General features: G+C 51.9%; 1 protein-coding gene across 2 annotated transcripts in view; it reads left to right on the top strand.

Annotated features, from left to right (window-relative positions):
• The window catches only part of ZFAND3 (zinc finger AN1-type containing 3), a 337499-nt gene extending 326450 nt beyond the window's left edge, over positions 1–11049 (top strand). For both annotated transcript variants that reach the window (XM_021684705.2, XM_021684704.2), the window contains one exon: positions 8676–11049. In XM_021684705.2, the coding sequence (XP_021540380.1) occupies positions 8676–8830 (155 nt within the window). In that variant the 3' untranslated portion in view covers positions 8831–11049. The remainder of the gene's footprint in view (positions 1–8675) is intronic.
• Positions 11050–12079: the final 1030 nt, after the last annotated feature.

Raw genomic sequence — 12079 nt, 5'->3', positions numbered from 1 at the left:
GGGCAGACGACACTGTGCATCACACGTTCAGAGGAAGATTCCACATTCATTCTCCTTTGTCAGTAGCAGTTCACTTAGGAGAAGGAAAGCAGGGAGTGAGTAGATGGAGAGAGGTGAAAGGGAGGAGAGGAGGAAGGAGCAGGGCAGGGGGGCCCCCAGTGTGTTAGCTGTACCGTGTAAGGTAAGGGGGTGACAAAAGCCGGAAGAGCCATCCCAGCAGCAGCCAACTGCCTTGCGCTGGGGGCTTTCCATGCACTGGCTGCTTTCGTGTCCATAACCCCATTTTATGAGAGGCACAGCTGAGGCTCTAAAAGGTTAAATGACTTAGTCGCATCACACAACTGTCAGAGCAGTGTAGCTGGAACTTGAGTCCAGTACTTTGGCTCCAAAGCACAAGCTTCTCGCTGGGTTATCCAGAAAGAGACCTCGAGGTTACCCTTGTTTATGGGACTTGCCATAGCAGCAAGGGTGGGACTAAGCCATAGATCTCTCCCAATTCCAGTCTGTCATCTTTGTACTCTCCCATGACCTCGCCATATGAATTGGAAGGGCAACAGAGAAAAATGGGGGAAGTAATCCTTTCTTTTCCAAGTGTTATTCTGGACACACATGGCATTTACAGTCCAAGGCCCCCTGAGACTCTGTGACTTGCCAGTGTCGTCTTCAGGGATGGCTAAACAGGCCACAGTTCTCTGGCAGGCCTGGTAGCTGAGTTGCTCCTGTACGCCCAAACGGTGCCCTTGGTGGCTCTTGGGTAGGATGGGTGGGGCCCTTTTTCTTGCCTCCATTGCAGCTTTGGAGCTGGTTTTCTAGGAGAGCACTCCATTTGCGAAAGTAATCTTTTAAAGGACAAGGTAATGTTGAAAGAGAAAGGCAAACAAATCTCGAGTCTGCTGAGAGGAGGATAAGGTCACCCAAGAAATAGAAGTTTCCTGCCAGTACCTTACTATTCTCCTGAGACCCTGAGAGGCTGGAGCTGTGGGTGGGGAGGGGATGGAGAGGAGGCCAGGAGTACCAGTACCTCCTAGGGTTTTCCCGATCCTTAAAACTGCCCGAGGTACCAAGAGGCTAATACTCCCTGCTCTCAGCCACTGACATGAAATGATGTTTGAAGGACCAAGTCATTATTCCTGTGGCAAAAACCTCCTAGAGCCATTTTCTCTTAGTTTTTAAATATATGTTCATCTGTAGGTAAAACAGCCTAGCAGAATGTGAGCCTGCAGCCAGCCCCTTCTCTTTTGCGCTGAGGTGTTTCAGGGCTTGCTTGGAGGGGGATTCTCACAAGTCATAGTCGATGACAAAGTATCCTTCATGGTGCAGGTGCCCTGCCCCACCTCCCACCCCTGGTGCCAAAAATAGGACTAGGTTTTTCCTGGGGGGAGGCAAGAACCAAGGGCGGCAGGACTTGTTCTCTGAAGGACAGGCAAAGGGAGGCTGCCGGAGTTGGGTGACAGGAGACATTACTGGAACAGGGCACATGTTCCCCCCAGAGCAGAGAAAGAGGTCATTCGAGTTTTTGCAAGAAGGGAGCGTCTAGAGAGCAGTAAAAGATACCAAGAGGGGTGAATTTTTTATTCTTTTAAAATGACATGTGTGCAGACTGCGTCGGGAGCTTCGTCACGCTGGACCGTTTTCTCTCTGCTCCTGCTGACTGTTCTCCCTGAGCCGTTTGCTGAATGTGCACAGCTGCCCGAGGAGCTCCTCACACAGGGGCCCCCAGATCTTTGCCTTCTGCCACACTGCCTCTTGTTCTAGCATTTAGCTTGTGTCTGAATGGTATCATAATTGATTTGGGGGAAAACAGACGATTGCTTCTGTTTTAGCATTGTCTTGGTATGTTTTACTGGTTTTTATTAAATTGTTGAATAGAATGGGCTCTTCCAAATTGCAAGTTCTCCTTCCCTCTGAAGAACGGACATACTGACGCCCATCCACCCATTCTCTCCCCCAGCCCAGCTAAGCACTGTATCTGCCAACTCTGTGAGCCAGGATATCCAGTTCTGTTTCTTGGAGTGTGATGCTTTTCCCTCCACCTTGCAAAGCCAGACGTGGAGGAGAATGTAAAGCAGACACAGTCCATTCCCGAAACACCTGCAGCTGCTTTGCCCGTACCGTGGGTCTGATGAAATAAAATGCATTAAGATCCTTTAATACATTTCTGTGCTACAAATTCTGCCTTGGGCATTGGGTCAGTGGATGTGGTGTAATCCGGGATTGCTGCTGGTGGGAGTATAAATGGCCAATGCTTCCCAACAAGCTTTCCTGTAGCCACCTGCTGTTCCCAGCATGTACTTACAAATGAGCTATGAGGTCAGTGTGCTGTCCTGAGCTTTAAGAAACTTTTACCTCGCTGGAAAAAATGTGATTCTTTTTTCTAACGAGCTTGCCTGGTCATTTCAGACACATGGGTCAGGCATATTTGTCATTTGTTCTTCAGATAGGCACGTAGATCGCAAGTGGTGCCTATTGATGAAGTGGGATTTGGAGTGTCCGTTACCTGGGTTTCTCAGGAAGCTTTGGGAGGTCTCAGGTAGGTTCTGTTTGCTGGAGCCCGTGCTCATGTGTAGGAGCAGTCTCTGATTTCCCTCCTCACTGGACACACCTGCCTAGGCCCCAGCACCGCGCCACAGCCAGCAGAGGCTTGGGGGCTGGCCGGCAGGCACACCGGACAGACGTGTGTGCACAGACAGCAGCACACAGCAGCACACGGGGGTCACGCTGCCACGTCCGGCTGCACACCCGTGGATCGCGTTCCAGAGTCAGGATTTTTAGTTTCTCCTTGAACCTTTGGCAGTTTGAAATTCAAATGAGCAAGACAAATGTAAGATATTTCTTATAAGTGAGGGTAAAAAACACCCAAACACCTGGAGCTGAGGCCTGCCCTGGTCTGTGACTTTACTAAAACTGCCACTGTGGGTGAGCCTTCAAGGGAGGGGGGTGTGTGTATGGAATCTGCAAGAAAACAAATGTTTAGGGCGCCTGGGTGGCTCAGTTGGTTAAGCGACTGCCTTCGGCTCAGGTCATGATCCTGGAGTCCCGGGATCGAGTCCCGCATCGGGCTCCCTGCTCAGCAGGGGGTCTGCTTCTCCCTCTGCCCTCTTCCTTCTCGTGCTCTCTGTCTCTCATTCTCTCTCTCTCAAATAAATAAATAAAATCTTAAAAAAAAAAAAGAAAAGAAAAGAAATGTTTAATTAACTAAAGTCCAAAAGTATTCGGGGCTGCCCAGCTTTGCCAACTTTAAATAGTGCCTTTTAGGGGTGCCTGGGGTCGGTCAGTCGTTAAGCGTCTGCCTTCGGCTCAGGTCATGATCCCAGGGTCCTGGGATTGAGCCCCGCATTGGGTCCCTACTCAGTGGGGAGCCTGCTTCTCCCTCTGCCTCTCCCCCTGCTTGTGCTGTCTCTCTGTCAAATAAATAAGTAAAATCTTTAAAAAAATAAATAAATAGTGCTTTTTACTCCAAGATGAAGCCGATAAGCAGCATTTCTGCCTGGCAGGGATTGAATAAAAATGTCAAGGACTCAGACTTTGAATGTGGATTTTGGCATTGCTTTCTTCATCTCCCTTAGGAAATTCCATGAAAAAAGTTCCAACCCCTCCCTGCTTAATTCTTAGAGTTTGGAGGGAAGTGCTGGGGCGGGGGTGTTGGCGATAACAGGACCTCAGCCAAGGGTGGGCACTGCTTGCAGAATGTAAGGTTGCCTCCCTCCCTCTGCCCCCAGCTTCTCCACCCACCTGCCCTGTCCCCCAGTACATTAGGCATGTCCCCTGGCTTGTGGGTGGGGAGCAGCAGCAGGACTGAGCTGGCAGGTGGTGAGGCGGTTTTCTGGTTCAGCTGCCCTCAGGGCCCTGCCTGCCAGCACTACTGAGAGGTAAAGGACACACGGTCTTGGGGGAGCCTTCTTCCCAGTGTTCCTCTTGGGCAGTGATTGTTGTGGATTTTTGTAAACGAGTGAGTGAAACAGGAAACTGTTACAGCTTTCATAGCACTTTGAGCAAAGTGTTGGGTGTCATCTTTGATAATGGCATTTGTGCAAATTGTTCTTGGTCCTGTGTGTTTAGTCTGAAAATACCCAAACCCCTCCCTGTGTAAGCACATGTGAGGTTTTAACTGTGGATGAGGGCACCAGGATGAACAGTATGACTTACAGATGTTAGCTTTAAAAGCTGAAGGGTCAGGTCGGAAGTTTGGTTCCCACAAAATGAGCATCTTTAGAAACCTGTACTTCAGGTCTTTGTGAATCTTAGAGAAATGAGCCTCAGTTCTGTTTTGTGCTGAGAATGTGTTTTCAGGGCCGTTGGGTGTTGGGCGTCTTCAGGTTGATGTGGCTATGGCTCATGGCTGCCGCAGGCCCCAGGTCCACATCCGGAGGGCTGAGTCCAGAGGTGTGGTTTCCATTAAAATGCCTGTCCTCCCACAAAATGCTCCCAGGCTTCTCTGTTTAGGGCAAGTGACCTGAATGCTGACTTCTGTATTTCTCATGCCATGTGAGGGAGAAACCCTTTCTGGACAGAGGGGGTTAGATAGTCCCTAAATTATGTTTTCTTGCCTTATGCCATAATCCTGTGTCTGTGATAGTGACAGACTTAGGGAAGCTTCTGGTATCCCCCATCTCTCACTGTCCACAGCCCCAGGCTTCGACAGCCTGGGATGAGCCCAGGGTAGGTCAGCCACTGTGGCCATCTAGGCAGGCAGCCTCTTCTCTCCTGATGCTGCCTGCTTAGTTGAAGGCGGCTTTTGCAGACTGAGGGCGTAGCTGCTAGAGACCTTCCAGCTCAGCTCGCAGGGAGGAGCTGACTGGGATCACCTGCTGTGGTCGGCCCCCTGTCCCTCTTCCTACATGCTGGAGGGCCTGTCAGAAGCCAGGGAGTGGCCGGCAGAGAGGGGCGTGCATGGGAAGAGGGTAGGCCATGGGACAAAGTGCTCATAGAGCCTTCTTCAGCCTCCCTTTTTAATCAAGGGCTCATCCCAAATTGCTCCTCAGTGCCAGCAAACAAATGCCCACACAAGTTCTTGAGTGTTTTGTGCAGATTTATTGAAGACAACTCTGGCTGCCTTATAGGAGCTCTGCAGCTGCCTCCCAGGCCAGAATGTCATGGAAAACCAGTAATCCGGGGCTCTATGGAGTAGGGCGGCCAGTCATTTGATGTGGCAAAAGGGCTGAGGTTAAACCACATTTAGCAGGCAGATCATATTTTCAAAAACTTTTGCTTTGGGTGTTTTCCTTCTCTGTTGGGGATCAGCATCCTTTTAATCATACTCTCCACCCCCTCCTCATCCCTCTGAAGTACTGTTATGTGGTATGTAGCTATTGTACGCAAAAGTATATTGAAATTATTTTTCAAACTACATGATGCTGAACTGTGGGTCCATACGGAGAGTGTGGCTATGGATTGTATGCAAATGAGCGAGTGAATTCAATTTTGATCTATAACTTCTTTAAATCAGGGAAAAAAGAATTGCATGGTACCCCGGGTAATGATACCAAACCCATATTGCAGCTCAGCTGATCAATTCATTGTTCTCTGTGCTTTCATCCCTTCGGACACTGCCTTGGTTGACCCTCTCTGGAAAGGCCCCAATTGGTTGCTAATGAACGGTGTGGAGGATCGCCTGGTCCAGACAGCGGCTGTAAATCCCAGACAGGCGCTTTAAAATGGTGTTCGTCACTGAAATTAAGAACAATCATCTTCCCCAGCAGCCTGAACTCATTTCTCTATATGCGGCTTGGTCTAAAGAATCCAATCAGAGAGTAATTGAAAGTTCATGACACTTGCAGAGGTTTCTGGAAACAGATCTGTGGGTACCAAGAAAAGAGGACATAGATTCATCCCACCCACCGGTCATTCCCGCCCTCCCCTGTATCCAGAGCAGCCCACTCCCCACCACTGACACCGAAATGCATTTAGCCGATTGGCTGCCCTCCGTGGATAATGCCTACTCAGCATTTGGGACAAGTTCCAGCATGTAACTTCCTTTTGGTGAGTGACCCTGACAGGAGAGGGGATTGAGCTTAATTTATGCCGGCCAGTGCAGCAACTTGGGCAGCCAGCTTTCCAGAATTTGCCCAGAGTTTTCCCTAGGGAATGACGGTGCCGTATATTCTAATTGGTACCCGTGCCGCTCCCAAGTATGGCTGCTGTGTACTCATTCTCACCTTTCAGAGATCAAAGCCAAGTGTCAAGTTGTGTCTAACAGAGGTGCGCAGAACTCGGATGGAGAAACGATGTGTTTCTGGCTGGCTGGAGAACCCTCGGGCAGGGAGAGAGAGAGAATCAGGCAGCTGCTGTGGTTGTCACGGCCTGTTTCCTTTTCCAAACGGAACCTGGGGTTCTCAGATCCCCCGAGGTGGCAGCTCTCTAACCAGCAGAAGGCAAGCTAAGCAAAGTTGTGGGGGTGTGTAGTGTAGAGCCTCTCCCCTCCACCCCAGTCTGCCTTTGACTAATGAGGTGTTAGGCTGAGCCAGGGCCGAGTTAATTTCAGAGAGAATCCATTTCCTGCTACTTTAATTCAGCCAGCACCATTCATCAGAAGCGGAGAAGAGCGCCTGGGACCCTCTCCTACATCATCCCAGTATCTTGAAAATAGGAAGGGGCAGCAGGGGTTCTCCCACCCCTTATTGTAGATGCTGAGGTTATAGAAATATGTCAGGACTTGGTGACAGAAATGTCTACACATACATCATGCCACCATATTGTGGTGCCCCCCGCCAGGCCCTGACTTAGCGGCAGGTTCTTCCTCTCTCCGCCCCCCCTCCGCCCCCGCTTTGCTCCCAAAAGACAATTGTGCTTGTTGTTAGATGGAGGATGCATATTGAGGCCATCCACACTTAGGCTGGGAAGTCCTTTAGGACAGAGACAACTGCTATCCAATATCTTCGAGTAATGAACTTATCAGTAAATATAACACATGAGCTCATTAATCTTAACTTTGTTTTTGGACCAAGTGGGAGCTTGGCTTCTCAGGAGACAAAAATTTCATCTCTGTTCTTTTTCTTAAACCCAGTCCCAATTTAGAGTCAAACATATTGCCCTGCTCTCCCTGGGAAGCAGTTAATAATGTGTTTTTTCTCACAGCGGATGGTCCAGGCTCAGCCTGGTCACTCAGGCCCCCAGGCCATGTGCACGTGCTCTGTACACAGTATGAGCTCAAGACATCTGAGCAGGGCTGTATCAGCTGAGGAATGTTCTCTAGATGAAGTGAATCTTACAACTGTTGCCTGTCCTGGCCACTCTGTCTTTGCTTCAGCTAATGCTGTTCTTCTAAAATCAACCGCCTCCACCCTTTAGCTCTGATAAGAAAAGAAATTGAGGATGTAGAGATGGATGCATCACACCTTTTACAAGGAGTGGCTACCCATTCACTCTGGGCAGTGAGATCTAGGTGTAAAAGAAGTCTCGAAAAGAAAGAAAGAAATCTCTGGGAAGAGATGTCGTTTGTGAGGAGAGCAATGGCCTGGAAGGGCTGCTGTGGGATGGGATGCCTGCCCACGCGCACGGCGAGAGGAGGTTTAGGAAAGGTTCGCCTACAGGTGGGTCCTGTGGACCTGGTGTAGGCCTGTGGGGCCTGTAAGTGTGGCCACATAGGACTGATGGGGTGAGCGGGGGCAAGGAGCCAGCCAGCACTGGCTGGTGTCTTCCCAGCCTGGATCTCCCCTCCCCCTCCCTGAGAGAGAGGGACAGACCTAGGGGACATCAGCTGTCTCCCCTGCACACACATCCACATACCCATCAGCAGTTCTAGAGATTGAGCAGAATGGGAAGGGAAAGCGCCACATCCTTGGCAGCTCTGTTGCCTTTGTCCTCTGAGCCTCCCACTGATGCCCTGAGGGCCTCCTCTTACTGTTTCTTCCCAGAGAGACTTGACCTGTACCATTTCCTTGCTCTGTGGGCCTCTCCTGGGTCCTTTGTTCTGCCAGCCCCAGCAGTGTCTCCCTTGACGTCTCTGCTCCAGAAAGAGAGGAGCAGCCCTGCAGCCTCCTAACCTACCAGGTGGAGTTAGAAGCATCTAACTTAGAAGGCTCCTTTGAGATGGCTGGCGATTAGAGCACATTTCTGTTCTTTCCCCGATTTATATGTAATACCTTTTCCAGCACTTGAAATAATCCATTTTCCTTTGAGAGCCTCCACTCACTTGTGGGCTGTGGTTTGATCACACCCACCATCCCCCTAAGCCCTCACTATACAGGAGGTAGAATGTAATTTAAGCCATAATCATTTCTGCTCCCTCCTACCCTGCCTCCTAGAAGTGGTGGGTGTCCTGTGGTAGATACTCGTTTGCCCAAGCTGGGAAAGTGCTGAGCTGGCAGCTCTCTGCCCTCCCGCCTGTTTGGTGAAGAAGGAGGGGGCTCAGAACCCACTCATCTCGTAGGGAAGGGGGTGTGTCTCACTGCAGCAGTCATCTTTGGGGTTCCACCTTCAGGGTTCAGGCAGGAGCAGTGTTGAATGCAGAGTCAGCCTCTGAGCAGCCACCCTTGGACATTCTGAGGCCCCTGGGCTGACTTGAGGAGCTGGGAGATGGGAAGGTGCGGGCCCCTTCGTGGGTGGCGCTCTGATAAACTCTCTTCAGCAGCAGGCGCGCCTGCCCTCCTGTCCTCCAGACCAGAATGAGAGCTGGGCTTTGGGCGTTTGGAGGCCACCCTAACAGTGTGTCCTCTCTGCTTCTCCCACTGTTGCAGGTTATGTGTTCTGTATGTTACATCGCCTCCCCGAGCAGCATGACTGTACGTTTGACCACATGGGCCGCGGCCGAGAGGAAGCCATCATGAAAATGGTGAAACTGGACCGGAAAGTGGGGCGCTCCTGCCAGCGCATCGGGGAGGGGTGCTCCTGAAGGCCAGGCATGGCCGCCACATGACGCTGTTCTTAGTTCACTAATGTTAGCCTTATTTAGGACAAAGTCAGCCAGACACCTTGTACTGGGCACGCGTCAGACTACAGCCAGTCCGTTTCCTTTCTTTAGCCAGCCATCCTGGTACTGTAGTTTAGGGGTTGATGGTGGTTGAAATTGATTTCTGGCTGGTTACTAAGGTGCCTGCTAGCCATTGTATAAAATTAAAACATGAAGAATATTTTTTTTTGAGCATGGCTAGTGGATTTCAAACAACACATACCTGTCACTGCTGGAGTCATACTTATAAAAAGCCTTAAGCGGAAAGTGTTCCAGATGGAGACTCTGAGTTAATAGAGGAGTAGAAGCTGGTGTTAAAGTTCCCATGACGCACATGGCTTTGCCAGAAACTCTGGTTAATGTTCGGCCTTTCACCTCTTCACTTATCCTTAGTCCCAGTAGCCAGGATACCTGATGGCCACGCGTGCCTTGGCCACAGGAGGCTGTTGAGATTGGCCATGTGGCTGGGCTGGGTGGTGGCTTCGCTCTCCCACAGCGCTGGAATTGGGGGGGGGGGGTGGCAGGTTCTTAGGAAAATTTTTTACCTGACTTGCTATGAAAAAACTCTCTCATCACACGAGAAGAGAAACAATAACCTCACTTTGAAAATTAGCTCCACTCAAGACTAGTCCATGTACGAGACCTATCTTTTCTACACAGGACCCACGGTCATGGGAAGCAACCTGACCCCACTGGCTCTGGCTTGCCATTTGCCAAGTGCAGGGATCTGGCAATTGATCAAATAAGGCTAATTACAGCACAGCAGCTGCGGCTAGGATCTACAAACTGGCCTCTGCAGCTAGATTTCTATATTGGGAGTTTTTAAAAAGACATTTCATAGCCGACGGGAATCAGTAGAAGGGCTGGGGAGCAGGTGGGAAGCTGCTGCCTGCAGGCTCTGCCCCTTCCAGCGGCCGCCTGCCCGGCCCTCTCTGGGCCAAGAGGACAGTGCCACGGCCCAGCCCCTTGTGTCTGCGCAGCTCCGTAGTCCAGGGGACCACCTCTACCACATAGCAAGTCTGGGAAGGCGAGGCGGCCTGCGTCCCAGGGGCAGCGGGGGGATCTGTCTAGAACAGTGGTTTGTGGCCGTGGCCCAGCTCTGAGAAGGACCTTCGCTCTGGCAGTGGGGGTGGGAGGGCACATTTCTCAGCCTGTGCCGCTTCCTGCGGGCAGAGAGGAGTCGGTAGCCATGGTAGCTCAGGCCAGGTGGGGAGGGTGGATATGGGCCTGTTGGCCCAAGTTAGGGAATCCTCACCGATCTGGTGGGGGCGGGGAGGGGAGACAGGATTAAGATTCCCTGGAAAGCCTGAACAGGGTTGAGTGGGCCAGAGACCCCGTATGGTCTAGGCTGGTGAGAGTCGGAGGTTCCTGCAGAGGTGGTTAGGATCTGCCCACGCACAGGCTACTGGAACAGTTTAACCCAGCAAACTTTCCCTTTTATACCACGACCAACAGTTCGACTGTCTGCAGTTCACAGCCAAACACCTGCAACTACAAATGTTTTTTGGTCCGGAATGCTGAAATAGGAAATCATGCTCTTCCCAACCTCTTCCTCCCATCCCACCCCCACCAGAGTGGAATCCGCTGCAAAATCTCCAGCCTTATTCTTGCTTCAGGACCCAGACCGGTGTCTCTTGCTCTAGGGCAGCCCAGGGCAGAGGGGCCAGGTCTGCCCGCGTTTACCACTGTTGTCAAGCCACGGCCCTCTGGCCAGTGCATGGCCATCCTCAGTGAGGCGGCCCGCCCAGGCCCCCCGCCAAGCTCTGATCCCGAAGAGCCCCCCCCCCCCCCACGCCCTCCCGGCCCTCCTCAGGCCCCGCCGCTGCTGCCTCGAGGCAGGGATGGGAAGCAGGCTCTCTGGGGAGCCCAGGGGCACACAGGGCTGCAGCCCATATTCACTTCCTGGTGGTAGAGCTGGGGGTGGGGGGGGGGGGGCTTGTCCCCTGCAGTATCTGTTCTGTGAAGTTTGTTAAATGTAAGGAAAGCTTAAATTCTTGTATCTTTAAAAGAGAAGATCTTATTTAACCCTTTTGTGTTTTAGATTTACTTACACACATAGCCTAGAGCTCAGTTTTAGTTTTAACATTGTGAAAATATTAAAAGAATCTTGTAACTTTATTCTTTTTTCTCCTGCTGAAAAAAAAAATTAAACCAATCGTATGAAAGTTTGGATTTCTCTGTTTTGCCAGTTCTCCTAAGTGCTGCCTGTACAGCCAGAAAAATGGTGGACTGTCTCCCTGGCCAGGGCTTGGACGAGGTCGGGGAGCAGGTGGCTCTTGTGTGCAGAGAGCACCTGTCCCTGCCCTGGGCTCGCAGCTGCCCCCCTTGTTTCTGTGGGAGGTCGTGCCTTGGGAGGCCATGGGGCCTGGCCCTGGTGGAGGTGTGTCTGCTGGGCCAGGCCTTTGCCGGCAGCGAGGAGGTTACGTGGGGGGGGGATGGGAAGAAACGGGCACCAGCCCTGAGGGCCCCTCTGTGGTGTGGGTTGGGCGTGCCTAGGTCCTGGGTCCTGGGGTCTGGGAGGGGCCGCATCTGGAGGGAGGAGCAGCATGATGGATGTGCTGTGTGAACTCAGGTGTAGAGGAGGCACTTCGTATGCCTTAAGGTGTTTAAAAACATCTGGGGAGTCGTGTCCCTCCTCACCACCTTTAAGGCAGAGTGTTGACCACACAGCCGTCACTGAAGGTGATGAAAGATCCTCCAGGAAATCAGAAGTGGGGAGAGAGCACAGGAGTCCGGTGGCCTTGGAACACGCGGTGCCTGGCAGTGCCCCCCTTGTCCCTCCTGCTCATCTGGGAGGCTTTGTTCGCGCCAGCAGGAGCTGACCGCAAGAAGAGAGGGCGGTGGAAAGAAGGCGCAGTGAGGAACAGGAAGCCTGCTGGGCTGAGTGGGGGTGGGAGGCGTACGGAGAGGGGGCACCCCCGCGGGCACCAGAGCAGCAGAGATGCCCAGGAATAGTCTACAGCGGCCTCGGGAATTACCTCCTTTGCAGCCATTCTCAAAGCTGCCCGGAGGGCTCCAGGGAAAGAGGAGTAAGCAGAGACAAATGCCGAGGCCTGGCATCGGGAGTGTGCCAGGCAGCCGGGGGTGAGGCCTGCCCGCCGTCTGACAGAGCTGAGGGCTCCACCCTTGATCCACGCTTCCGTCCCAGGGATGGGGCAGGAGTCTGACAGAGAAAATGAAGCAAGTAAGAAT

This window comes from Neomonachus schauinslandi, chromosome 8, assembly GCF_002201575.2.
Source record: "Neomonachus schauinslandi chromosome 8, ASM220157v2, whole genome shotgun sequence".
Taxonomy (NCBI): domain Eukaryota; kingdom Metazoa; phylum Chordata; class Mammalia; order Carnivora; family Phocidae; genus Neomonachus; species Neomonachus schauinslandi.
This window is presented reverse-complemented; position numbering and strand designations above follow the sequence as displayed.